Source organism: Amphichorda felina (assembly GCF_050947745.1).
Source record: "Amphichorda felina strain 45539 chromosome Unknown scaffold_2, whole genome shotgun sequence".
NCBI lineage: Eukaryota > Fungi > Ascomycota > Sordariomycetes > Hypocreales > Bionectriaceae > Amphichorda > Amphichorda felina.
In genome coordinates this window covers 3,011,484-3,036,689 of record NW_028145048.1, presented here as the reverse complement: position 1 = coordinate 3,036,689, position 25,206 = coordinate 3,011,484, and the positions used below count along the sequence as shown (strand labels likewise).

The window sequence follows — 25,206 nt, the reverse complement described above, 5'->3', positions numbered from 1 at the left end:
TATAGGTAGTTATCTGGGAAAAATGCAGGCTCTTATTCAAATATTAGAACTTACATGGTCAAGGAGCTTTGTTGCTTACATGTTTACATGTATTTACAGATATCACCCGTATGGGGATGACTGGGCGCCGGGGCGGCATGATGATGTGGGACAAGGGAGATGATGTAATTGTGGGGACGAATTATCAATAACCCAGTTCGGGATGTAAGGCCGATAATCGAATTCTATTTTCAACACTGCTAACACGTTGTGTTGGACCGTTGCGCCGATCATAGGGGAAATAGGGAATCCCGGAATCCTGATCGACGTCAGCGCAAATGGAACGCACCAGACGGTCCGCGAACAAGTACCAGTAAGTTAGTTAATGAATTCCTAGATAGACTCTAAATAGAGTAATCAACCTTGAGACACGCTTGCTAACAGCATACCTGTATTTTGGGGTAGATGGGAGGAGCCTTCGAGGTTGGGCAGTGGGCGAATGGGACATATCGTCGTACGAGTGCATAGTTACTAGGCCAGTCAGGGGTTCCATCAAGGGATATTTAGATAGAGCTTACAATATCATTGTATTTGTATCCGTGCTTCACAACTCTTCATCAATCTCATACAAACCTGCTGGTAGGCCTGGAGAGACAATGGCTTGGGGCTTCACTACTCTACCCCAAGGTGGTCAAGGCCAGCAATACACTACACTTCGCAAATGGTACCAAATACCCCTTGGCGGCCTTCTTCTTCTTCCACTGCGGCGTTTTATTCACCAAGCTGACCACCATCTTCTTCTATACCCGCGTTTTCTACATCAACCTCTGGATCGTCGACTGCGTCATCCGGTGCTTACTCGTTCTAGTTCTTGACTCCACCACTTCTAGTGCACCCCGACCACGAGGGCCTAGTATTAAAATGTACGAGGTATTTGAATCAATACCTAAGCCTGGTATCAGGGCACCGCCATTCTCTCCACCATCCTCCACTTGTTCTTGGAAGAACGCCGATTGATATGAGCCACATCCGCATGCAGACTAATATCCATGTATAGACTAAGGAGAAGGAGGCGCAGGACAAACGTAGTCTCTGGGTCGAGATATAAAATTACATGTACTTAGCATAACAAACGTTATTGGCGTTGATATTTACTAAAAACATTACTTAGTCAATGATAGCTGTTACGCAAGGGGTACGGGGCATCATGGCCTATATTTCAAAAATGATCTCTAATCAAGTTCCATACAAGAACCAGGTGCGAAATGGGCCCCATAGACAAAGTTACTCAAATTACAGCCCCTGCCAGGGTGGTTACATCCGTGATAATAACCATACATTATCACTGTCCATGGCACCTATGGGCGCGCTTCCGTCATGGCTATAAGAGCCAGCAGCCGCAAGGTGGGGTGTACAGCAATGGACGCCGTGATTGTCGTTATTATGTTAGTTTTTGAATAGATTGGAAGAATTTGACAGGTTTGCGAACCCATATTGAGCATGGCTTCAGATGATCAAGGCCAGGTGACATCTATTGTACGATGCACACAGAATATGTGTTCCATGATGATGTGGCGTGGTTCATGGCTTCAAACTTCTCCCTGGCAGTTCCTGGTAGGGTTGTATGGGAATATTCTTGAGGTCGATCTTCCCGGTTGCCTGACGGGAAGACATTCTACAGAGCTCATGTACGAGGTAGTACTCCGTAGTTCGCAGGTGCTCGTATATGTTCCAGGTAGACAAACCTGTCTCACATAGTATCCGCCCTGTGGCGGAGCTTCGGCGCTTGTTATGATGTTTCAGAAATCTCAGGGATCCCTCGCCAGCCATCGACGCGTTCGATGCGTGCCACCGCCATCTATGGACGGCATTGTGGATATAAACTAGTCACCGATGACATTTATCGTACAGAAAATACAGATAGGCAACACGGATTGCTTTAGGAGTATCTTAGGGGCCATTGAAGAAGCAATATACACTCTCTTTCTGCCGAGCAGATCTTTGTCTGAGCACGTGAGGCCTCCATGGCTTAACGTCGCATTTAGTCCCACCCTGTTCAAGCTCTTTAAGGCCATCATGAGTCATAATGGCACTGGATTGACCCAATCTGATCCAAAGTTACGTATATTAGCAAGATTGCTTAGATTTTAATGTTTGCTTACATATCTTTGATGGTATTTCTATTTACTCTGAACTACAGGTAGTCGTGCATTGCTGCCCCGGCGGCATAGAATATTCGCCCTGTGGGCACACGTGCTATTGTGCCCACGTCTAATAACCGAAGGGCATGACCAGAGGACTAAAGCTACCGGATGTGTACATAGTATGGGCTGGCGTGTGTCTCCGATTATACGTAGCCATATGTGCGATGTAACGACGTGATTCTAGGCCGTCCACTAGTCCCCACGGCCTATTCACAAGCTTATGGCCCGTTCGCCCACACGGGTAAAGGGGTTATCCAAGTCCATTGGAGACTGCGTCATTGACATCGCCCGCCATATCTTTCTTTCCCAGGCGGGTACCAGCCTTTGTTACATGTGCTTTTCATGATGAAATCAAATTAAAAGGCCACCAGCCTGTAGTCCTGGTTGGCAGCCTGGAGCCTGGAATATTACTCTCTTAAGACTCTCAACGTTTCATCACTCAATACTTGATCCAAAACACCACTTGACGTGGGCAATCGTTTGGGCTTGTAAAACCAGCCACAATGGACAGTCGCAGCACTCCTAACGGGTCTAACGGAAGGCTTTGCCCCTCATATGAGCCTATTGCTATTACAGGCATAGGTGAGCGATGCATTTTAACAATAAGCTGTGTAGGAGCTGACAAGATATCATCGTCAGGTTGCCGGCTACCTGGCAGCATCTCCAGCCCGTCCCAACTCTGGGAGTTTCTCGCAGAGGGACGCTCTGCAGGGGTTAAGCTTCCTGAATCGCGCTTCAACATTGACAGCTACCACGGCGGCGATGACCAGCCGGCGAGTGCGAAGCCCCTGGGAGGTCACTTCCTACAGGAAGACATTAGGGATTTTGACAATCAGTTCTTTGGAATACACAACCGGGAAGCCAGTGACATGGATCCGCAGCAGCGGAAGCTGCTCGAGGTTGTATTTGAGAGTTTTGAGAATGCCGGCGTGACGCTCGACGACGTCTCGGGGGCCAACGTCGGCTGCTACGGTGAGTGAGGGCGATGGCCAAATGTCGACATGTACTCAGGTGACACTACTAACCCTCTAGCAGTTGCGTCCTTTACAACCGACTTCATTGGCATGCAAACAAAGGACGTCGAGAGCCTAACGCGATTCAGCCTCAGCGGCATGGGCACCACTATCCTCGCGAACCGAATCTCGCACACCTTTAACCTCAAAGGGCCGAGCTGCGTGCTTGACACGGCGTGCTCAGCCTCCCTCTATGCCCTCCACGCTGGATGCGCTGCCCTGCAATCCGGTGAATGTGACTCGGCTGTCGTAGCGGGCGTCAACCTCATCCAGTCCCTCGAACTGCACGTGGCCGGGTCGCAAGCCGGTGTGCTGTCGCGGTCCTCAACCTGTCACACTTTTGACGCATCAGCCGATGGGTGAGTGATACGACCTACATAGTAGATAACCTCTGCCCCAACGAGTACAGTCTATATTAAACAATCACACCAGGTATGCCCGCGCTGATGGCATCAATGCCGTCTACATCAAGCGTCTGGACGACGCCATCCGCGACGGTGATCCTATCCGCTCCGTCATCCGCTCGACAGCCGTGAACAGCAACGGCCGCACAACGGGTATCACAAAGCCAAGCATCGAAGGCCAGGAAGCCGTGATCCGCAAGGCGTACAGTCGGGCAGCATTGCATCCCTCAGAAACTGCTTATGTCGAGGCCCACGGCACGGGCACCAACGTCGGTGATGCGACAGAGGTTGAGGCCCTCAGCCGCGTGTTCTTAAAGTCTGAGAGGGATCGTCCTTCTCTCATCGGGTCCGTCAAGACGAACCTAGGGCACAGCGAGGCGGCCAGCGGGCTCACGAGCATTATCAAGGCTACCCTCGCACTAGAGAGGGGACACATCCCGGCCACGATCGGGGTTCAGCGGCTGAACGAAAAGATCAAGGCCGATGAGTGGGGAGTCGAGGTTGTGACGAAGCCTATTCCTTTCCCTTCGCGGGATGGAGATCCGCGACGCATCAGTATTAACAGTTTCGGATATGGGGGAGCCAACGCACATGGAATCCTCGAAGGGGTGGATTCGACCAACAATAAAAAGGCTTTTATTGGTAGCAGCGAAGAGTTGAAGATGAGCGGTGCCACCTTCCCTGTTAAAAGACATGACAATAGTCATCATGAAGAAGGATTCATCCGCCATGCCAGGGAAGACGATCTCCCAAGCATCCAGACTCGCCTCCTTCCATTCTCAGCCACCAAGTTGCCTTCGCTCAACGGAAGAGTTGAGGGCCTTCGAAAGCTTGATCTTACCTCCGTATCCCTGCCAGACCTGGCCTACACTTTGGGGCAGCGTCGCACGCACCTCCCTGTGCGAGGGTACATTATCACCAGGGACGATACACTTGCGCAGGACATCAATGTCGACAATCTCCGTGTTTCGAGCGCAGACATCAGTCTCTCCGAGAGCAGGTTTGCCTTTGTCTTCACGGGACAGGGAGCACAGTGGGCGGGCATGGCTCGAGAGCTGATGCAGTTCATCCCCTTCTCCCGCACCATTCACCAGCTGGATGAGGTCTTGTCCAAACTCTCGCCTGCTCCCGATTGGAGTATATACGACGTTCTGATGGACACCTCGGAGGCGTATCCAATGAACCGCGCACAGTTTGCGCAGCCCGTCACGACAGCAGTGCAAGTCGCCATCGTCGACCTGTTGCGGGACTGGTCGATCATCCCCGAGGCAACTCTTGGGCACTCCTCGGGCGAGATTGGGGCAGCATACGGGGCAAACCTCCTCAGTGCCAGGGAGGCTATTGTTATTGCTTACTTTAGAGGTTATGCTGCCTCCCAGGGGACCACGGTCGGCGCCATGGCTGCCGTCGGCCTCGGTCCCGAGCCCGTAAACCACCTGATCACGAATCTTGACTTGAATGGCAAGGTCAGAGTGGCGTGTATCAATTCCCCAGAGAGCGTGACAGTCAGTGGCGATAGTAGCGGTGTGGAGATTGTGTTTGAGGCGCTCAAGGCAGAGGGAGTCTTTGTTCGGAAGCTCAAGACGGACGGCAGGGCATATCACTCCCACCACATGGCTGCTGTCGGCCAAATGTATGAGAAGCTTCTGGAAGGAGCTTTCTCAGGCCAAGGCAGACGTTGCCCCAGCACCTCTTCCCGCCAAGCACGCATGTTCTCGACAGTGACGTGCGTAGAGGTCCGCGAAGAGCATGTCCGGACGCCCTGGTACTGGCGTTCGAACCTAGAGTCTCCCGTCCGTTTCAGCGAAGGTCTCGAATGCCTCTCCGGGGCGCATCCAGATCTAGCATTCATCGAGATTGGGCCTCATTCAGCTCTCAAAATGCCTGTTAGGCAGACATTGGGCAAAGAAACACCGTACTTTGCGACACTTGACAGAGGCAGAGATTCGTCAGTATCGCTTCTCAGCCTCGTCGGTGATCTGTATACACGGGGTCTCCGGGTGGACTTTGCAGCACTTGGAAGGTCCTATGTGAACCCCGGACCTGCACCAAAAGTCTTGTGCGATCTGCCCCCCTATCCATGGCACTATGAAAATCTCTTGTGGAACGAGTCTCGTGTGAGCCGCGAGGGCCGCTTCCGCAGGCATCCACGACACGAGCTCTTGGGCAGTGAAGTGCCAGGTGGAAACAAGTCAACCTTTGGCTGGCGCAACATGCTCCAGCTGGACCATGTGCCCTGGCTTCGAGATCACAAACTTGGTGATACGGCCATCTTTCCCGCAACCGGCTACATGGCCATGGCAGTGGAGGCTTTGATGCAGACTCTGCCAGCCGGTGCCTCTCCACCTCCAGCTTCCACGTCGATTATTCTCCGCCATGTTGACCTCCTCGCAGCCTTACCCCTGGTCGAAGGGGGTTCTGTTGAGCTGTACACGGAGCTCCGGCCGCTGTCTCTGTCCAATGTCAGCATATCTAAAGACTGGTGGGAGTTTCAGATCTCATCCATCGCAGATGACGCCGAGACTCTCCGTGCCAAGGGGTCTGTGAGATTCGAATCGAGATTACCCACATCAGGCCTGCCATCAAGGCTCCCTGATGTTTCCATGGCACCCCATTCAAAGCGTGCCTGGTATAAGAGCGTCTCCAAATGTGGATTTGGAATCGGTCCGGCGTTTGAGCTTGTAGATGAGATCTATACCCCAGACCCCAAGGGCACGATGTACGCTGAGGCAAGGACCAAATGGTCAGCAGCGGATGTCCAGGGGGCCCAGCCCAATCCTCGGTATATGATTCATCCAACTGTCCTCGACAGCCTGTTACAGGTCAGTCTCCTTGCCGTAGCCGGAGGGTTGCTCAACTCCCTGGTTGCCAAAGTGCCCACGAGGATCGGCCAGGCGCGGATTTCCTTGCCTCCAGCGGCAGATGGCCATGGATTGATCTGCTGCACATCCAAGACCGTTGGCATGTCTTCAAGTCGGATCAACTCGGCCATGCTTGACTCCCAGCAGCAGGTAGTGGCTCACCTCCACGACGTGGACGTCACAACGTATGCGGGCACCGATGTTAAGACCGAGATGCGCCACCCCCTATTCCGGGTCAGCTGGAAGCCCGACGTAGACAAGATCCTTACCGATGCTGCCTTGACGCTGGCGCTCGACCGCATCTTGTCCATGACACAGTTGGGAGCCTTCGGCACACATGCGTACATGCTGGCCGCGCTGGACCTTGTTGCCCACAAAACCTCCGATACTAACATCCTGTGTCTGTCTTCTGACTCCGTGCTCATTGATACGGCTTTGACCGAGGTCTTTGCGGCAACCTCGCATCATAGACGCTTCCACAACTTCTCGCTCGGTCGCCTGACAGGAGACGGCAAGCTTGAAGTGGCCGAGCTGCGAAGCTTTGCCACGCCTCTAACGCTGGAGTCGTTGACTTACACAAAGGCTTCCTCGGCTGACAAGTACGGACTCGTCATTCTTCCTGAGAGTCTGTCTACTCTGGGACAGCTCGGCCATAACACCACTTCTGATACCATATACCTACGCCCTGCTCGGTCCAACATTGGGGTAGACTCATTGACCGAGGACTCTTCCGTCATCACCTCGTCATCGGAGAGGTCGCAGAGTGTTCAGCTCATCAAAACATCACCATCTCCAGCCGATCATGTCCTTCCGTCTATTTCCAGCACCAGTATCATCCACGTCTGTGGATCTTCGGAACATGAAATAGCAGCAGCAGATACCAGACTAACAGAGGAGCTCAGCCTGGGTTGGGGCGTGCCCGTCCAGGAAATGGCACTCCAGGATCTAGCCACGCAGTCCATACCAGCCGGCTCGCTAGTCATCTCCACCATCGAACTAGAAAAGTCCGTCCTGGCTTGTGCCAATACCGAAGAATTCACTGCTGTCCAGCACATTATCGAACAGGCGGCACGCATCGTCTGGCTCACGGGCTCCGGCGTTCACCAGGACTTCGATCCAACCCTATCTCTTTTCCCCGGTCTCTCACGGGCCATCATGGTCGAGCAGCCCTCTACCAAGATCTTCACTCTCGAGCTCGACCCGCGAGCAGACGCAGCGTCCATTGCCCATGACGTAGTCACCATCCTCAACCAGGCAAGCCGCCCTGTCGTCGATTACGAGTATATCAAGGACAGCCACGGGTTCCTCATCAGCCGCACCGTTCCGGATGAGCGCATGAATACACACTTTCGTGAGCGAAAGAGCACTACGGCGAAGCTCATGCCGCTTGCCAACGCCGGCATGGCCTCCCTATCACTACAGAAGCCTGGTCAGCTCAACACGGCGCAGTTTGTTCAGAAAGCACCCCACGATTTCAGTGCCTTGTCGGCGGACGACGTACTAATCAAGGTCCACTGCGTCGGGCTCAACGCCAAGGACGTGTATGCCCTCGCCGGCCGCGTCCACACAACCGAGGCGTCCTGCAGCTTCGAGTACGCCGGCCAAGTTGTTGCGGTTGGCTCCTGTGTCGACAAGCTCGCCCCTGGGGACCGAGTGGCCGTCCTGTACCCGGGACACTTTAGTACCTACGAGTTAGTGCCTTCCTGGAGCTGCGTCAAGCTAAGAGAGGGCGAGGACATGCGCACAATGGCCTCTGTCTTGGTCGTCTTTTTGACAGCCCTTTACGCTCTTCATCACCGTGCTCGGCTGCAGCCTGGGGAAAGCATACTCATCCACTCAGCAGCTGGTGGTGTTGGCATAGCCACGATCCAGATGGCAAAGCTCATAGGGGCCGAGATATATGCCACGGTGGGAACGGAAGAGAAGAAGCAGTATCTCGTCGACAGCTTTGGTCTGAACGAGGACCGCATCTTTAACTCGCACGACGTCAGTTTTGCCTCGGACATCAAGGCAGCTACGGGTGGGCGCGGTGTCGATGTCATTCTGAACTCGCTGGTAGGAGACCTTCTCCACGAAAGCTGGGAGTGTCTGGCCGACCTGGGGCGTTTCGTCGAGATCGGCAAGCGTGACATTACCGACGGTGGCCGCCTGAACATGGAGATGCTCTCTCGTAGCACGACGTTTACCGCATTTGACCTTTCCCTGCTGACTGAGTTGAAGTCGCCAATATATCACAACCTCTGCCGAGAGATGATCTCACAGGTAATGGAACTCCTGAGAAGCTCCCAAATTGAACCCATCAAGCCCCTGAGTGTATTTGCGGCCTCGGAGCTACCGTCCGCCCTCAGCTACTTCAGAAATTCAAAGCGCATGGGCAAGATTGTCATCTCGCTCGAGGACCAGGCGCAGCTGGTGCCCGTCGTCCCCTCCAAGTTCTCAACCACTCTGGATTCCAACAAGAGCTACCTGCTCGTCGGCTGCTTGGGCGGCTTGGGTCGCAGCATTTCCAAGTGGATGATGAGCCGCGGCGCCCGACAGTTTGTATTTATCGGCCGCACTGGCACACAGCGACCAGCAGCACGTCGTCTCGTCGACAGCTTGGAGCATGCCGGAGCCCACTGTGTGGTCGTCATGGGCGATGTGACTAACTACGATGACGTGGAGAGAGCCATCAAGGCATCCCCAAGCCCCCTAGGAGGTGTCATCCAGGCCGCGATGGGACTCAATGAAGCCATCTTCAAATACATGTCGCACGATTTCTGGACCAGCGGTACCGAGGCCAAGGTCAGGGGAACGTGGAACTTGCACAATGCCCTATCCAAGCTCGGCTGCGAGGCCCATCTCGACTTCTTCCTCATGACGAGCTCCATCTCGGGCAAGGTCGGCACCGCCACCGAGGGCAACTACTGCGCGGCCAACAACTTCCTCGATGTCTTTGCGAGATACCGCCGCGGTCTAGGCCTGAAAGCCATCTCCATAGGCCTGGGCATGATCTCCGAGGTGGGCTACCTGCACGAGAACCCGCACATCGAGGACCTCCTCCTGCGCAAGGGCGTGCGTCCCATCACAGAGGACGAGCTGCTGCAGATCCTGGATATGGGCCTCTCGCAGCCGCCCACCTCGGCGCATCCGGGGGATCTGCTCTCGCATCCGCACATCCTCACGGGTCTGGAGGTGACGGGTCTTGAGGATCATCATAGGCAGGGTTACGAGGGATACTGGCAGTTCCTCAACGATGCAAGATTCTCGGTTCTTACGTGTGCCCTGAAGCGCAGCATTGCCGGTGAGACGACGCAGGGTCCGACGTCGCAGTCGTCAGCCATCACCGCAGCCGTAGCCGCCAAGGATGGGGATGCCCTCGTGTCTGCAGTCAGGGACGTCCTTGCCAAGAAGATGTCCAACTTGATACTGCTGCCGGTGGCCAATCTGGATGTCAAGAAATCTCTGACAGACTTTGGTATGGACTCGATGCTCGCGGCGGAGCTCCGCCAGTTCATCTTCAGTGCGACGGGGGTCGATGTCTTGTTCCTAACCATTATGGACGCCCAGACGAATATACTGAGCTTGGCAAAGGTCATAACGGAGAAGCTATTGGACTGAATTTAGATTATTTAGCTTGGATGCCTTATGTCCATGATGTTCAATGTTTTATATCTGGGTTGCGGGTGAGAATAACCTACTTCCTGTTGTGTGCGACTGCCCGTCACGTATTTCATAATCTACCTACTAAATTAGGTGCCCTGTAATACTACTAGGTATCCGTAGTCTAGTATCTTCTGCGAGGCCTCGAGGCAGTTGCCCGTTTCCATGCTTTTGTAGGAAGAGTAAGATTATGCCCTGACCACTGGTAGCTTTTGCCATTTCCAACTGCAGGTGCCTATATGTAGTCGAGCCCTTCATGGATACCCTGCGTCTCTGAGAACGGCGTCATCCGACACAACGCGCTCCAGAGCCCAACAGCTGTAGAGTACATTTAAAGTCATGATTTAAAGCCATGGAGCCAAGAAAAAAAAAGCCAAAAAATACTTCCGGGACCGAGATACCGACATGGCCCTGACCCCCATCCTCTGCCCCCAAAGCCAATGGGGATGCTGCCATGATGTGGGCGTAATCCGCGTGCCGCATTGCGTGCTCTCCATGTAACACACCAGGCCTGCTAACACGGGAAGGTCGTCAGGTTCAAGGCAGCGAGGGCACCTTAATCCAACCACCGCCAAGGCACACCTTCTAGACCATTGGCCAAGCTTAATTCGACATTGCTAGGTTCGATGGCGACGGCCATCTCTGTGATCCTTGCAGGACAAGGGGTAAGCACATAGCCAACCCAACACCATGCATGACCCGTGCCATGGACATATGTATAAGACAGAGACGGCCGACTCAAGTTCCTGCCCCAATGCCACATTTCCCCCTTTGCGCTGGTTCTAACACACCTCTACTGCCAGTGGCCCAGCGAACATGGGCTTCTCCCTCGCCCAGCGGGTGTGGCCTCGGTCTGGCACCGAACCACCAGCTGTCGACAACAGCGGCAATGCAACCGATGGCTTCACGTCGGACTCTGAGCCTTCGGTCATCCACGATGGCGACCTGGCCTTCACCCGAGTCAAGGGCGGGAACGGCTCTGGGGCGACCTACCAAGAGGCCGTGGGCGCGCCCGTCGAGTCGCATTCGCCCCTGGGATACCACGTCGGGTGGCTCACCATTGTCTTCCTCAACGTCAACCAGATGATTGGCACCGGGATCTTTTCCACGCGTAGGCCAACCCCAATGCTCTCCTGACAGGGAGAAACAGAATACTTACAGCCCCCAGCCGGCAACATCCTCGGCAACACAGGCTCCATCGGCCTCGCCCTCGTCTACTGGGCCATCGGCTTCGTCATGGCCGTCGCCGGCTTCAGCACGTACCTCGAGCTGGCGAGCTACTTCCCCAACCGCAGCGGCTCCGAGGTCGTCTACCTCGAGCAGGCGTACCCGCGCCCCAAGCACTTCTTCCCCATGGCCTATGCCGTCCAGTCCGTCATCCTGTCCTTCAGCAGCAGCAACGCCATTGTGCTGTCGCAGTATCTATGGCGCATCGCGCGCAAGGAGCCGTCCGACTGGCAGATGAAGGGCGTGGCTATTGCTGCCTACTCGCTCGCTGTCATCTGTAAGCATGAATTCTCCCGCATTTCTCCTCTGGCTGAATGCCTAGAGTCCCCGTCCGAGTAAGCAGCTGACCATCCAGGTGTCATCGCGCACAACAGGTTCTCGCTCTGGGCGACCAACTTCTTCGGCGGCCTCAAGATCATCACCCTCATCTTCATCAGCATCACGGGGCTCGTCGTGCTGGGAGGCAACGTGTCGCGTGTGCCCGACCCCGGCGTCAACTTCCGCGATGCCTTCAGCGGCACGACCAACGACGGCAACGGCCTGGCGTCGGCCCTCGTCAGCATCGTCTTCTCGTACAAGGGCTACCAGAACGCCTTCAACGTGGTCAACGAGATCCGCAACCCCGTCCGCTCCATCAAGATCCACGGCTTCGTCTCCGTCGTCGTCGTCGCCGTCCTGTACATGTTCTGCAACATTGCCTACTTCTCCGCCGTGCCCAAGCAGACCTTTGCCGAGTCCTCTGAGCTGGCCGCCGGCGTCTTCTTCACCACTGTCTTTGGCGAGGGCGCCGCCGAGACGGCCCTCAACGTGCTGATCCTGCTGAGCGCCTACGGGAATCTCCTGGCTGTCCTCATCGGCCAGTCGCGCATGATTCGCGAGATTGGCCGCCAGGGCGTCCTGCCCTTCACCAACTTCTGGGTGTCGACCAGGCCGTTTGGCACGCCTCTGGGTCCGTATCTGCTCAAGTGGGGGATGACTGTCATCATGATCATTGCTCCGCCGGCCGGTGATGCATTCCAATTCGGCAAGTCTCCACCCAAAGAACCTCGAGATATGCCCTCTTCTAATGTTTGAGCAGTCGTCGACCTCCAGTCGTACCCCGAGGCCATGTTCCTCTTCGCCATGTCCATCGGTGTCTACATCATGCGCCGCCGGCGCAGCCGCAACAAGATCCCTCGCAGCGAGTTCCGCGTGTGGGACGTGTGCCTCGTCTTCTTCATCCTGATCCAGATCTACATCCTCGTCATGCCGTGGTGGCCGCCCGAGGGCGGGCCGTACGCCGGCGACGTGAGCTTCTGGTACGCGACGTACTGTGTGGTTGGCATTGGCATGTGAGTATTTCTTTCTTTCTTTCTTCCTCTCATTCCCCAGGTGCATAACGGAGATGCTGATTCACGGTAGCATGATTCTGTGCGGAGTATACTACGGCGCGTGGATGTACCTGATCCCCAAGTGGAAGGGGTACCGCATCCGGACCGAGATCCTCGAGGTGGATGGCAACGGGGCCAACACGCACCGCCTGGCCCAGGTTCCCCTGGCGGAGCTGGACCGATGGGACGCGGAGCACGACGAGGCCGGGAATCTCCGGCGGCGCCGTGGGGGGGACTCGGATCCGTCCTTGTCCCAGGGGGCGGAGCAGGTTGACCTTGGATCCAAGGTATAAAGTCCAGGTAGACTCCAAGTTTGCTGTAGGAAGTTGAAACGCACCTACTAGTGTTGATAAGTGATAGCATTGCTGCCTCATGTCTGCCGTGGTCCAGAAATGAATATGGAGTGAGTGATGAGCCCCGTTTGCTGCGGGCCCGCGCCCCACTCCGCTCCGTATGCTACATACCTAGAAGACCCAAGTATGTAAGTGCATATAGGATAGAGGCGCCCCATAGGCACACGGGGCCCCGTGCCGGTTATATAAGCCTGACCTACTATCATTTTTAGGGGTATTACTACCCCTTCTTTGGAGTAATTCTTCGTCTTTTTTTTTCTCGTAAGCATAAGTCAAATTAATAGAGATATAGCCGTCTTAGATAATCACGATAATTACGAGTCTCAAGATACCTTGGTTAAGGCGATTATTACGATAGATACTCCTAAGGTACAGAGCCTTAACTATTACTACCTCCTTTCCCTCTTTAGATATATTAATAATATTATAGAACCCTCTTCATAGTTATCTAGATAGGTGATTCGCTATATATGACCATAAGATTTAGCACTAATAAGACGTTTCATAAGGTATAGGAATAGCCTGATTTAGAAGACGGTAAGTAGTAGTAGAAACCGCTTATATAACCGGCACGGGGCCCCGTGTGCCTATGGGGCGCCTAGGATAGACCGTGACTAGGCGTGTTGTCTGCGAAGTCGTACAAAGTGAAATTCATGATGTTACCCACTGACTAAACCGTCTCGAGGTCTTGTTTTCACAAATACTCCTCTTTTCGTTCGCATTCCGTAGGTCATATTACAATCCCCGGAGTGCGAAAAGATTAGATCCGTCACACTCCTCATTCTCATTGAGTCCTGGCTGATGATCGCAGTGTCGCTATAATGTGGTGTAGGTTAGTTAGCCTCCTTGACTCAGCTTGACAACTATCTGGGTGTCCACTACTTTAATCTTTTCTATGATATCCCCCTTCTTGACCTCGTAGAACTTGTTACAATCCTTGGATATGCCATCCTAAACAGGACTAGGTGTTGTCTCTGGAGCAGTCGTAGTCGTCAAGAGCGGCGGCACGCCTATCGTCTCGCTCCTAGGGACGACCAGGAGCACTCAACCAAGGAGGTCATACTCCGCAACGAGCGCACCAAGACACAGACCACCCCCCCCCCAATCTTAGCGCAGGTCACGGCGCTCGGCGAGGGCACCTACGGCAAATCCTCCATCTACATCCCCCCACCCCAACGGCGAGCAGCCCGTCCAGCTGGTCATGCCTGGCGACCGCTCCAACCGTCAGTCCTTCTCCCTGCACGCTGCCAGGGGCAAGGAGGACAGCCTGCGAGGTCGAGGAGGTTGGGCAGATCAAGTGGCACGGCTGCGGGTGGAAGCTGGTGCGCCCGCAAGTTCGCGTGCGGGCCCGATTTCAGCTCCATGGGCACGGGCCTGATGGGGATGCTTGGGGAGTGACATCGAGATTGTTGCCATAGTTACGCTCCTGCAATTCATGTGGCTGCAGGCAATGCGATGGGCGCAGAGCAGTGCGCGCCCTGGTGGTGGTATAGCAAGCAGCCTCATCCAGGGATGGTGCAGGAGGCTGGGCGGTCGGGGGGCAGGTAATTTGGGGAGGGAATCACCATCATCATCGGCGTTGAATTTAGCATGGCGAAAATGTTTGACGTCTGAAACACGAACACTTCAAGCCTTTTCCTTAGGGTGTGCTGAATAGGTAGCTTCTAACTTGAAGCAATGTCGGCTCAATTATCACAGGGTATACAACGCTTCAAGTCGACGGCTACTGAAAAGTAATCCAATATAAACACGAGTCGGCAATTAACGAGTATGGAAACCAAAGGCCCATGCACGCCACCCCGCCCTCCATACCTGGGGAACACCGGGGAAGCGTAGGCGTGTTTGCGCCTAGGGCTCGGCTGCCGAGTCCTCCCAGCCCGCCCTAGTAGACATGCTCAAGATTTTATCTTTGGCCCTTCAATCAAAGTGGATCAACTATAGGCTTCTCCGATGTTTCATGTGTCGATATGGAATAATACCGATTACATATACGGAGTACCTAAGTGACAATAAGGGGGGGGCAGCCCATGTTCATATTGCTGGCGAAAAGAGACGACGAAAATTTTCCCAAAAGAAAAGAAAAACAGGTATTTTTCTACTTCTCTTGATAAAGCTATTTTTAGAGCTTTTGCTATTGGTCTTCCAGGTGGTGTACTTGTGTACCAGTCATCTCCCATAAACCCATTCTGGTGTTGGTCGCATGGCCGCCGACCGATGAGGCCTAGTTCAGTTCAGCTGCAGAATTGTGTTGGTTACAAGACGAATACTCCAATCAAGAAAATTGTCCCAGTTTCATGGCTGCCACTGTCGTCTGGACTGTTGTGGCTAAGTGATGATTATTAGCCCATATTACACATCTCAGTACGTATTCCTATATATATAGGTGTATATATATACCCATCCTTCCCCCGTCTAGGGTCGACATCCAGATCTGGCACATCCCCCAACATCCCCATCCACATGGCCGCTTGCCCACAATGCCTCCAAGGAAGCCAGCCCCCAAGGGTGACAAGGAGCTCGCCGACAGAGTTACACTGATGAAGGAGCTCAACTACATCAAAGGCAAGACCGAAAAATATGTCATCGACTGCTTTGTGGACAGCCTGGAACTGTTCCGCAGTGTCTACAAGGATCGCGAGGGCTCAGACTGGTCCCAGTTCAACGACTGGGCGTCCCCGGACCACAAGGCCGCGCTTTTTTGTGTTGCCGACGAGTACCTAGAGTGGGAGGATAGCGGCCGGAAGTACTGGCCTGAAGATGAGACGGCCTCATTCCACAACAGAATTATATTCCCAAGGGACGAAGCGCGGTGAGTAATGAACAGCCTGGGTGCCGGAAGAGTTCTATTGCTGACCTGTTTGAAATTACTACAGCATTAAGCCTCGCCTGGTCGAGGTCCTGTACCGGACGGTTCACCCTGGTCCCGAGGACCCAAAGAAGGGCAAGCAAGTTCGAAAAGCCAAGACTGCCGTGAGGAGCCCTCAGAATGCCAACAGGTTTTGGGGTAGCCAGAAGGCTCAGGCTTCTAGTGGCTCCCCTTTGAGACCGCATGCCCCATCTACCATACATCTATCTACCATAGATCTATCTACCATAGATCCATCTATCACAGGTCCATCTTCCGCAGATCCACCCGTCACAGGTCCTTCAATCCTGGAAAACAACTATGTCGGCTCCATATTCACGGCCAGGGACGCCCCATTGGACGACGTTTCCTTCGTTTCCTCAAGGCCTCGCGATGATCCGGCCGAAAAGACCCCTGACGAGGCGGGTGCATGGCACCCCATCACCCCAACCAGGGAGGCATTGCTGCGCGAGCACCTCGAGCCCATTATGGACGAGATGATGTCCTCAGCCCAGAACACGGACGATCATAGCGCCATGGATGCAACACCCCCGAGCCCTAACTTGACTATTCCTCTTCAGTCACCCGTGGCCCCTCGACGTAGTGTCAGCGTACGGCCCCGCGCCCCAGACGCACCCATGCTAGACGTCCCGCCGCCGGCTGTGCGGCCAACGACTAAGCAGCCAACGACTGTGCAGCCGGCTACTGTGCAGCCAGCAACGGAGACTCATGATGCCAGTCTTCCCAACGCCAGAGATCCACCGCTCCCGGGCGTCAACATCGCGATCACCTACGAGGTCATCCTCTCGCGCCCCCCGCACCACGAGGCCAAGTTCTGGAAGCCCCAGGGCCTGTTCTCGACCAAGACGCTCGCCGAGCTCAAGGCCGAGCTGCCCCTGGACTTTGCGGGCGGGACCAGGAACCTCAGCTTCACGCTCGTGGCGCCCGGCTCGACCGCCGCGGACGGCTGGTACCGCTGGAACTACTGCATCGACGACGTCGACGAGGCCGAGTTTGTTAGCCTCAAACGAATGTTCCAGCGGAAGATTAACCATTGTCTTGCTAAACAGAAGGCCACAAACGAAAGGCTAGAGCCTGTCTGCTTTGAAATTGAGATTGAGCTGGTCGGAGGTCCCGAGTGTAATATGTCTACGGTTAGGTCGGACCTAGAGTTTAATGCTCAGTGGTAACAGGTAAGCGTGTGATCAGTCCAGACCAGATATTGGATAAAGACCGTCCCATGCAAACGGGTTACTTCGTGTAAGATGGCTTGGTTGTTTGCGTCTTGGCATCAGCTTACTACCGCTGTGCAAGTCTTCAAGGGGTTGGTCGGTGTCACATTAACAAATAAATATGAATAGATACGTGTACGATGATAATGTTACATATATACTTGCTATACCTATCACACATAGACGAAACTCCCATACGTTCTCAATCTTCTAGTCGCAAACTCATAATCCATCACCTAACTAGACACTCCCCTCAAGCACCCTCATGGTGCATAATCCCCCCGTTCGCATCCGCGCTTGTCTCCCTCTTGACAGCCCCATTCGCCCCCAGCGTCCCGTTCGCGCCATTAGTCTCTGTAGAATCCCCGCCGATAGCGTCTGGGTCGAGCTCGGTGCCCGCCTCCCTCCTGCGGCGGGCCATCTCCTCCGGACTCGGAGGTGTCCACTTGCTGCTCTTCCATGGAACGACGCGCTGCGCAGATTCTCGTCAGCATGTACTCTTACCCAGCGGTATATAATGGTACGAGGGACACTCACCTCCAGATACGCCGAGTCAATCTCTTCGAGGGTCCTGCCCTGGCCCTCGATAACGAAAAAGTAGACCAACATCGCAGCGACAAGATTGCACCCAGCAAAGACGTAGCCGTAGCGGAAATCAATAGCCTTGGTGATAAAGGGGGTGAAGAAGGCAATCATAAAGTTCCAGATCCAGTTGCTGGCTGTGGACAGGGCCATGCCCTTTGCTCGGTACCGCGACGGGAAGATCTCGGACTGGATGGCCCAGATCATGGGGCCCCAGGTGGTGGCAAATCCGAGGATGAAGAGGCACGCAAACACGATGAGGACGACTCCCGGGGTCGGAGTGCGCGACGGGTCTTCGAGGTCGAGCATGAAGTGGCCGACCGAGGCGAAGATCATGAAGCAGATGAACATCCAGATGGAGCCCGCAATGAGCGACTTCCTGCGGCCGTAGTGCTCGACTATGTACAGACCAATGAATGTGGTGAGGAAGTTGATAGTGTTGAGGATGATCTGGGTGATGAAGGAGTTGATCTGGACGGACAGGAAGATGGTGGTGCCGTAGTAGAAGAAGTAGTTTGCACCCGTCAGCTGCTGAAACATCTGCAGAGCCATACCCAGGGCAATTCGGTACGCCATGCGCGGCGCGCGTAACATGATGCCAAACTCCTGGACGAAGCCGTGCTTGATCTTGTCCTCAGCGCGCAGCTTGCTCTCAATCTCCTCGACCTGCGTGTAGATGGACCAGTGGTTGGGCGTGGCGCCGTAGACATGACAGAGAGTGCGCTTGGCGCGCTCGCCCTGCCCGTGGCGGAAGTCATATCGCGGCGTCTCAGGGAAGAAGAGGATGCCGATGCCCAGGATGAGAGTCCAGACCCAGCCGAGGCCGATGACGATGCGCCACGAAGCAGAGCTGTACTCGTGGTGCTTCTCAGTGCCGAAGTTGAAGCAGGCCGCGAGGAAGATTCCCATCGTGATGAAGAGCTGGTACGTGCAGACGAGGGCACCGCGGATCCAGGGAGGTGCCGTCTCGGCCTGGTACATGGGCACCAACAGACTCAGCGCGCCGACACCGAGACCTGCGACCCATCGCCCGATCATGACCTGGTACCAAGCATTGATGGACGCTATCTGGACGAGGAAGCCGATCGAGACGACGACACACCACCACGAGATGGAAGCACGGCGTCCAATGCGGTCGGCGACGGGGGCTGCGATCAACGCGCCCATGAGCGTGCCGATGGACAGGAGCGCCACAATGAGGCCCGAGCGGACGGTGCTGAAGTATTTCTCGCCGTGGCTGTTGGTCTGGCCGAACCGTCGGAGGAAGTCATGCATCTCGAGGAAGCCCGAGATCTGACCTGTGTCGTAGCCAAAGCTGGTCAAGTCAGACGTAGTCCCAACTATCTGGTATAGGTGTAAGTGCAACCCACATGAGACCACCCATGGAGACGAGTACGCCCATTAAAAACGACCGCATCGTCACCCGCTTCAGTGGTGAGTAGTCCAGGCCGGCCAGCGACTGCCGCTGGCCCTCTTTTCTATGCTCCGAGTTGGGGTCATGCTCGTCAAAGTGGACGGTCAGACTCGGCAACCGAAATCGCGGAATCATGGTTGAGAAATGTGTGTATCAAACCTGCCCAGCTGGTTCGTCACGATGGTGTAGTTGTTTATTCAGTGCCAAGGTTTAAGGGTAGGCATGCATTCCCCTGAGCCTCGGGGGGGGAGCTTGAATATGTATCTCGTCCCCCCCCCCCCTCCGTTCCGTCATAGTTACTCGGCCCACGATGATGACGCTGCGTATTCACATACTCCGGAATTAACATGTCCCCCTCTCGGCCATTTGCAAGCCCAGCCCTGTTCCATCCTCGCATTGAAACCAAAATCGGGCCGGCTTGGAGTCTGGCGGCCCCGACCCAGTCGCAGGACCCGCGAGCGGTATCGTGACCTGATTACTGTGGGGGAAACACAGACTCGGCGGTAGAATCACTCGGTCGAAAAGTCTTTACAGGTTCGGCCCAATCATCGAGGCCGGGTTCGAGTAGCTCTCAGCCTTCCGTGAGGTTGTTCTGCCAGTCTGTCCTTCTGGCCTCTTGGTGGCTTCGTCGGCCACTCCGGGTGAGGACCGGCTTGAAGTCAATTCCACCATCTCGCCCCAAACCCCATCCAGAGTCCGTCCAAGGTCCTACCATCCCCAGAGACCAAATCTCGCTTCTTTCCCCAGGGAGCTTGGATCCTGGTGCCGCAGAAGAAGCTTCCCCAACCGGCTCCCCTCCAATCGCGATTCGTGATATCGCCCACTTCCACCATACCCACGACTTGTCCACACCATTACGGCATGTACCAAGGGAATCATTGTGTATAAGACGCCATGTGGATCCCGGGCGCCGCAGCCCGCAACGGCAAGCCAACATGGCCGAGCCTCCCGGTCATTTCGGCCCGTCCATGACGTCGAGATGCCAAAATCCGGTCTGCTGGGAGCTACCGGCCAACCCATCGGCGTCACTTACCCTCCCATTGTCCAACTTCTGTCCGAATCTGCCCCGTCGTATTAACAATACATGCAATCGTCTAATACTGGCCACAGCAAAGACCACCATCCCGGAAACATGCATGTTTCCGGGGTACGCCCGTCTATATAATCCGCTTCCCTGGTAGGCCTGATCGGAGAGTTCGGGTAGTGCGCCCAAAGTGCAACAAGCACCACTAGATGCCAGCTGTCAAGGTTTGGCGCCGTCGCTCCAGCGTCCCGTGGGAGGTCATCAGCCAGCATCTGCGCTGCTAGAGCTACTTCGGTGAGCGGTTTTCCAAAGTACGGCCCGTTCGCTTAGACGAGCATGGCAGACTGAACCCCATCGTCCCGTCTTCCATCACTCGACCGAGATTGACTAAACATGGTGTCAGCTAACCAGATGTTCGAGTAATGCTCCACTGATCCAACCAGACGGAATCGCCCGTCACCTCCCATGAGCAACATGATGGATCCAACATATATTCGTGTATCAAATGTAGTATATCCCATTCAGTTCGTAAGTACCCGTATGTTCAGCTGCAATAATATCTCCAGATTTGTGACTCCTTCGACGGCGTACCTTGACCCGTCTAATAGGTAGGCCCGAGACACGCGTCGCCGTAGTTCCAGCAGAGTTCCTGGTATCCCCCCAACCCGATGCCTCTTCCCCAACATGTCTCATCTATTTCTGTCGCAGGCCCTTTCATGCCGTTGTAAGCCAACGCTAATGCAATTGCCACCTGGAAACGCCAATGCCGAGTTCACGTGAAATTTCCTGAGGATCAAATTCGGCGGCCCTCGCCCCCAGCCCTAGGTCAGATCTGCGTTTCGGGAACATGTCCCTCCACCGCACTTAATGCTGCCAGGTTTACCTGGCTGACGACGGGTTTTGACTCTTGGTCCACCCCAGCCAAGAGTGCCAAGGCCTCAATCACGTCTTCGGGCTCCAACAAATGCCATCTGGCTAGAGTGACCTTGGTGCTCGCCCCGACCGTTACCGTAAAGACATGATCCGGGTCAAGGAGGGATCCAGACACGCTATTGAGGCTGCGGAACATGTCCTCGTCGGTGAAATCATCCCCCATGCAGAGCGCGAACTCGACTGCGCCATCACCTGCGTCCTCGGACGAAGGGCTGTGGTAGGTCGCCACGAGCCTCTTCGCGATCTCACCCTTGTTGATAAAGGTCGGTCGGACTTCAAGGTTCGCCTTTCCGGGCATCACCTCTACTTCCCATTTGCTCCCAACCCCATCTACGAGCTGCCTGTGGCACTCCCGGGACATGGCTTGGCCCTGCTCAGGATCTGCAAGGCGATAGTGCCACGTAAGCGCACATCGCTTTCGTTCGATGAAAGAGCCTATGGACCGTTAGCAGAAAGCCGGTGCGCTATACAGAGTCGAGACTGACCAGGAACCTTATCCGTATATCTCTGGAAGACATTTATGACCTCCTCCTGCCACCCCATGTCGAGCTTCGCGGCCAAGTTCTCCCAATGGTCAGAGCCGGGATTTTTCATGAAACTACCATGCTCCGCCGAGAAGCCCAACCCCGTTATGTGGCCAAGGTGCTGCTTAAGAAACTCCTGGTCCCTACCGGAAATGATCCACACTGCATTTCTGGGGTCGGCTGCCAGCAGCTTCAGCGAGTGTATAATGCGCTCAGAGGGGATGGCGGCGCTCGGCTCGTTAACTATAGGAGTCAGGGTGCCGTCGTAGTCGAGCATAAATACACGCTTGCGTGCGGAGCGGTATCGAGATAGCATAAGCGGCCTATCGAGCAGTGGTGTCGCAATAGCGTTGTTGGACTCGCCTAGCACCTTGTAAACTCTGTGGATAAACTTGGAGATCCACGTTTGGACGTTGTTATTAGTGACATGACGGTACAGGCTGGATTGCATTGCCATGCGCCTGTCCTCAGACATGGTCAGGGCGAGATCGATTCTCTTAGCAACGCCACTGAGATCCCAGGGATTGATGTGAATAGCGTCACTGAGACTCCCAGCTGTACCGCTAAACTCGGAGAGAATGAGCGGTCCGTAAGCCTCCTTTTGGCAGACAACGTATTCCAGGCTAGTCGTGTTCATCCCGTCACGGACCGAAGTAATGAGCCCTATGTCGCCGGCACGTAGGAGGGCAAAGTACTCGTCCTGGTCCAGATACTGAGGGTAGTGTTGCACCGGGGAGAACCCCAAACTCCCATACTGGCCATTGATCTTCATGACGAGCTCGTTGACTCTTGTGCCAATCTTGTTCTCGGGATCCCCCTTCTCCGCCTCGACAACCGTCGGTGTCGTGACCTGAACTAGAACGACCTTTTCGCGCCACTCAGGGTAGAGTTCGAGAAAACGCTCGAATGCCTGAAGCTTCTGTGCAACACCACGTACAGTGTCCAGACGGTCTCTTCCGACGATGATCTTCTTCCCCTGGTACATGGACTTGAGAGCATTGTACTTTTCGGTGACCGAGTCGTTCCATGCAGAAGACTCCACCTTGGCAGCATCGATTCCGATGGGGAAAACGCCCACCTGTACCCTTGTCCCATAGGCATCTATCCCCAGGGTGTCGGAGGGGAATCCCAATATCCTCGTGCAGCAGCTCAAGAAATGGCGCGAGTAGCTATAGGATTGGAAGCCGATCAGGTTGGAGCCAAGAACGCCCTGCAAGACCTCCTTACGCCTTGGCAGACAACGTAGAAACTCACTGCTGGGGAACGGCGAGTGTAAGAAGAAAGATATGTACATGCCCGGGGCGCGCTGACGCAGCATGCTAGGGAGGAGCATCAGGTAGTAGTCATGGACGACGACAATGTCGCCAGGCTTATAAACTTCGACGATCTTGTTGGCAAACATCTGGTTCATTCGGTAGTAGTCGGCCCATTGAACTCGCTCCTTGCGGCCATCCGAAGGCTCCTGTTGCTTGTAGTGGAAAAGGGTGTAGAGGTCGTGCTCGGCATATCTCCGCCATCTGGTCTGGTCCTTGAGGGTGATCCCCTCTTCGGTAGCTTCAGCCTCATCAGAGAGCCAAACTGGGATAGTAGGGACCGTCTTATCATTGATCAACTGGCTCTCGAGGCGTTTCTGGTCCTGCTTTGGCACCCAGAGCCCATCTATGGGTGAAGATGCTGGTGAAGGATCATTTGCATTGACGGGAATCGGCGCGGAGAGCGGGTTCAGCGATGATGCTCCAACTGTCGTTCCGGGTGGCGTATGGGGAGGGGAGATTGGTGTCTCCCGGGGGAAATCAATCTCGCCAGTCCACGCGACGACTGTGTGGTTCCAGGGTGTATCATCGGAAGAGAGGTACGCAAACGAATCAGTCAGAGCAGACTGGCCACGACGGGACTTCAAAAGCTACAGATTCGGACAGGCTCAAACGTCAGTGCCACTCCAAGATATGTATCGATATATATGTCTCAATCTACTAACCCATTGGCCGCCCTTGTGGTAGGTAAAGGCATGGGGGGCGTTGAAGGTGGCCGAGATGATGTTGCCGCTGAGGGAGAGGTCGGGATTCGCGGCTCGAATGTCGGAGAGGGACTCACGTCGAGCCATAGCTGCAGTGGTGTTTGTCGTAGTAGCCCGACGCAAAAGGGAGTTGTATTCCCGGCGACGCGGAGGGATACTGGTATCGGCCTTGGAGAAGTAGCTGGGGCCGGTGGTGATGGGCGCGCCGAGGGGGGTGTCTTGTTTGGAGATATAGGCGCGAGGGTCAATGCCCGGAGTAACGGCCTCAAAGCCCAGGTCCGTGGACACTGGCGGACGCGGGGATTCGGCGTCGTCGCTGGTCGGTCCGGTGGCGGCGTCGTGATGATTGTCGAGACCGTGGGGTTGAGGGTTCCTTGGGCGATCCCCGCGGTGTTGGCAGCGGTCTGGGCCTGTGTCCGGCTCCATATTAGCACCTGTAGCTCCGTATGCCTGCTAGTTTCGGCCGCAAATAGTAAGGTGCGGTGTAGATCAGGTTGGCTAGCCAAGTTCTGATTTCACGAAGTGACCATAAACCACAGCACCATGTGCCAAAGAGCAAAAAAAGATGATGAAGAAAAATAAGTAGAGAATAGAGAGAGTATGAAGGTATTGTCTTGCACCAGCAATATCTCGAGGGGTGGGAAGGCACGACCTGCCAGAGCACCGCGCAAACTGGAATTTGGCTGGCAGCTGTCCAACAGCGTCTACCTAGTGGGTGTCTGGTGGGGCCTGGGACGATTTGCTCCTGACTTGCCTCATCATCCCCAAGAAAACGATGTTGTGACGTGATGGACTGATGGGTCGTTGCTGAACAGTGGTGATACATAAGGTATCCCAGCTGGACATGGGCTTCTTGGCGTCGACCCAGGCCAAGCGCATTGATACAATACTGTCGTCCAAGCCAATTCGGATCGAAGCGTCGGGACTCGAGCTTTTCAAGGTGGGGGAGGGGCAGATGGGGAGCATCGTGAGATAAGCACATTCAGCAACAGCGTAGGACGAGTGCAAATGCCAGTAGCACAAAGAATCGCGAAGATGAGGTTGGGAACGGAGCCCCAAGTCAAACTCACTCACCTTGTGGCCTTGTCGCTGTCGCCAAACAAGGAGTCGAGGCCTCAAGGAGAAAAGCTCCGGGATCGACTGGGGTGCAACCTCTCGGAGGCACTTAATCTAAGCAAGCCGCAGTGCTCAAAACGGATGTCGAAAGGACGGTGAGTGGTCCGGGCTGCGTCAAACGTCCCAATGTCTTAATGCAAACTGGTGTCGTGGTGAAGGGTCGGACAGAAACCTCCAGGAGCAACACTTTTGACTAGTGCTCGTGCAAGTAGTGATAGCGATGAGATGATGTGCTCGGATATGGTTCCTTGGGTGGTGCCGTCATGGTTTTATTATGCATCGATCGCACACCCGAGCTATTCCCACTTTCCCTCCTCCACTTGTCGTCTCTCCGAGCGTCGCCGACTCCATTCCACTACAAGTCTCGATGTGTGCCTCTTGGCTCTGACGGTCTGTACCGCCATTTCACATGGGATCGTCCGGTTGGTCAGTGGGACACCGGTGCACTCCCAGGAACCGCTGCACC

At 54.8% G+C, this 25,206-nt stretch overlaps 5 protein-coding genes across 5 annotated transcripts; 3 read left to right on the top strand and 2 right to left on the bottom strand.

Annotated features, from left to right (window-relative positions):
• Window positions 1-2,686: 2,686 nt before the first annotated feature.
• On the top strand, window positions 2,687-10,061 carry ACO1O0_002493 (type I polyketide synthase; the record flags this gene model as incomplete). The annotated part of the gene is made up of 4 exons (XM_083191962.1): window positions 2,687-2,765; window positions 2,895-3,155; window positions 3,219-3,555; window positions 3,629-10,061. The coding sequence occupies 4 exons, from the start codon at window positions 2,687-2,689 to the stop codon at window positions 10,059-10,061; spliced, it is 7,110 nt and encodes a 2,369-aa protein (XP_083053176.1).
• An 858-nt stretch (window positions 10,062-10,919) lies between these two features.
• On the top strand, window positions 10,920-12,993 carry ACO1O0_002492 (uncharacterized protein; the record flags this gene model as incomplete). Its single annotated transcript, XM_083191961.1, has 5 exons — window positions 10,920-11,214; window positions 11,272-11,607; window positions 11,686-12,336; window positions 12,409-12,661; window positions 12,732-12,993. The coding sequence occupies 5 exons, from the start codon at window positions 10,920-10,922 to the stop codon at window positions 12,991-12,993; spliced, it is 1,797 nt and encodes a 598-aa protein (XP_083053175.1).
• Window positions 12,994-15,530: 2,537 nt separating this feature from the next.
• On the top strand, window positions 15,531-17,088 carry ACO1O0_002491 (uncharacterized protein; the record flags this gene model as incomplete). Its single annotated transcript, XM_083191960.1, has 3 exons — window positions 15,531-15,862; window positions 15,927-16,049; window positions 16,284-17,088. 3 exons carry the CDS (start codon window positions 15,531-15,533, stop codon window positions 17,086-17,088), a joined length of 1,260 nt encoding a protein of 419 aa, XP_083053174.1.
• A 295-nt stretch (window positions 17,089-17,383) lies between these two features.
• On the bottom strand, window positions 17,384-19,261 carry HXT5_1 (and other transporter-domain-containing protein; the record flags this gene model as incomplete). Its single annotated transcript, XM_083191959.1, has 3 exons — window positions 17,384-17,602; window positions 17,668-19,027; window positions 19,083-19,261. 3 exons carry the CDS (start codon window positions 19,259-19,261, stop codon window positions 17,384-17,386), a joined length of 1,758 nt encoding a protein of 585 aa, XP_083053173.1.
• Window positions 19,262-20,976: 1,715 nt separating this feature from the next.
• On the bottom strand, window positions 20,977-23,711 carry ACO1O0_002489 (trehalose-phosphatase TPS2; the record flags this gene model as incomplete). The annotated part of the gene is made up of 3 exons (XM_083191958.1): window positions 20,977-21,518; window positions 21,569-23,510; window positions 23,586-23,711. The coding sequence occupies 3 exons, from the start codon at window positions 23,709-23,711 to the stop codon at window positions 20,977-20,979; spliced, it is 2,610 nt and encodes an 869-aa protein (XP_083053172.1).
• Between the last annotated feature and the right edge of the window lie 1,495 nt (window positions 23,712-25,206).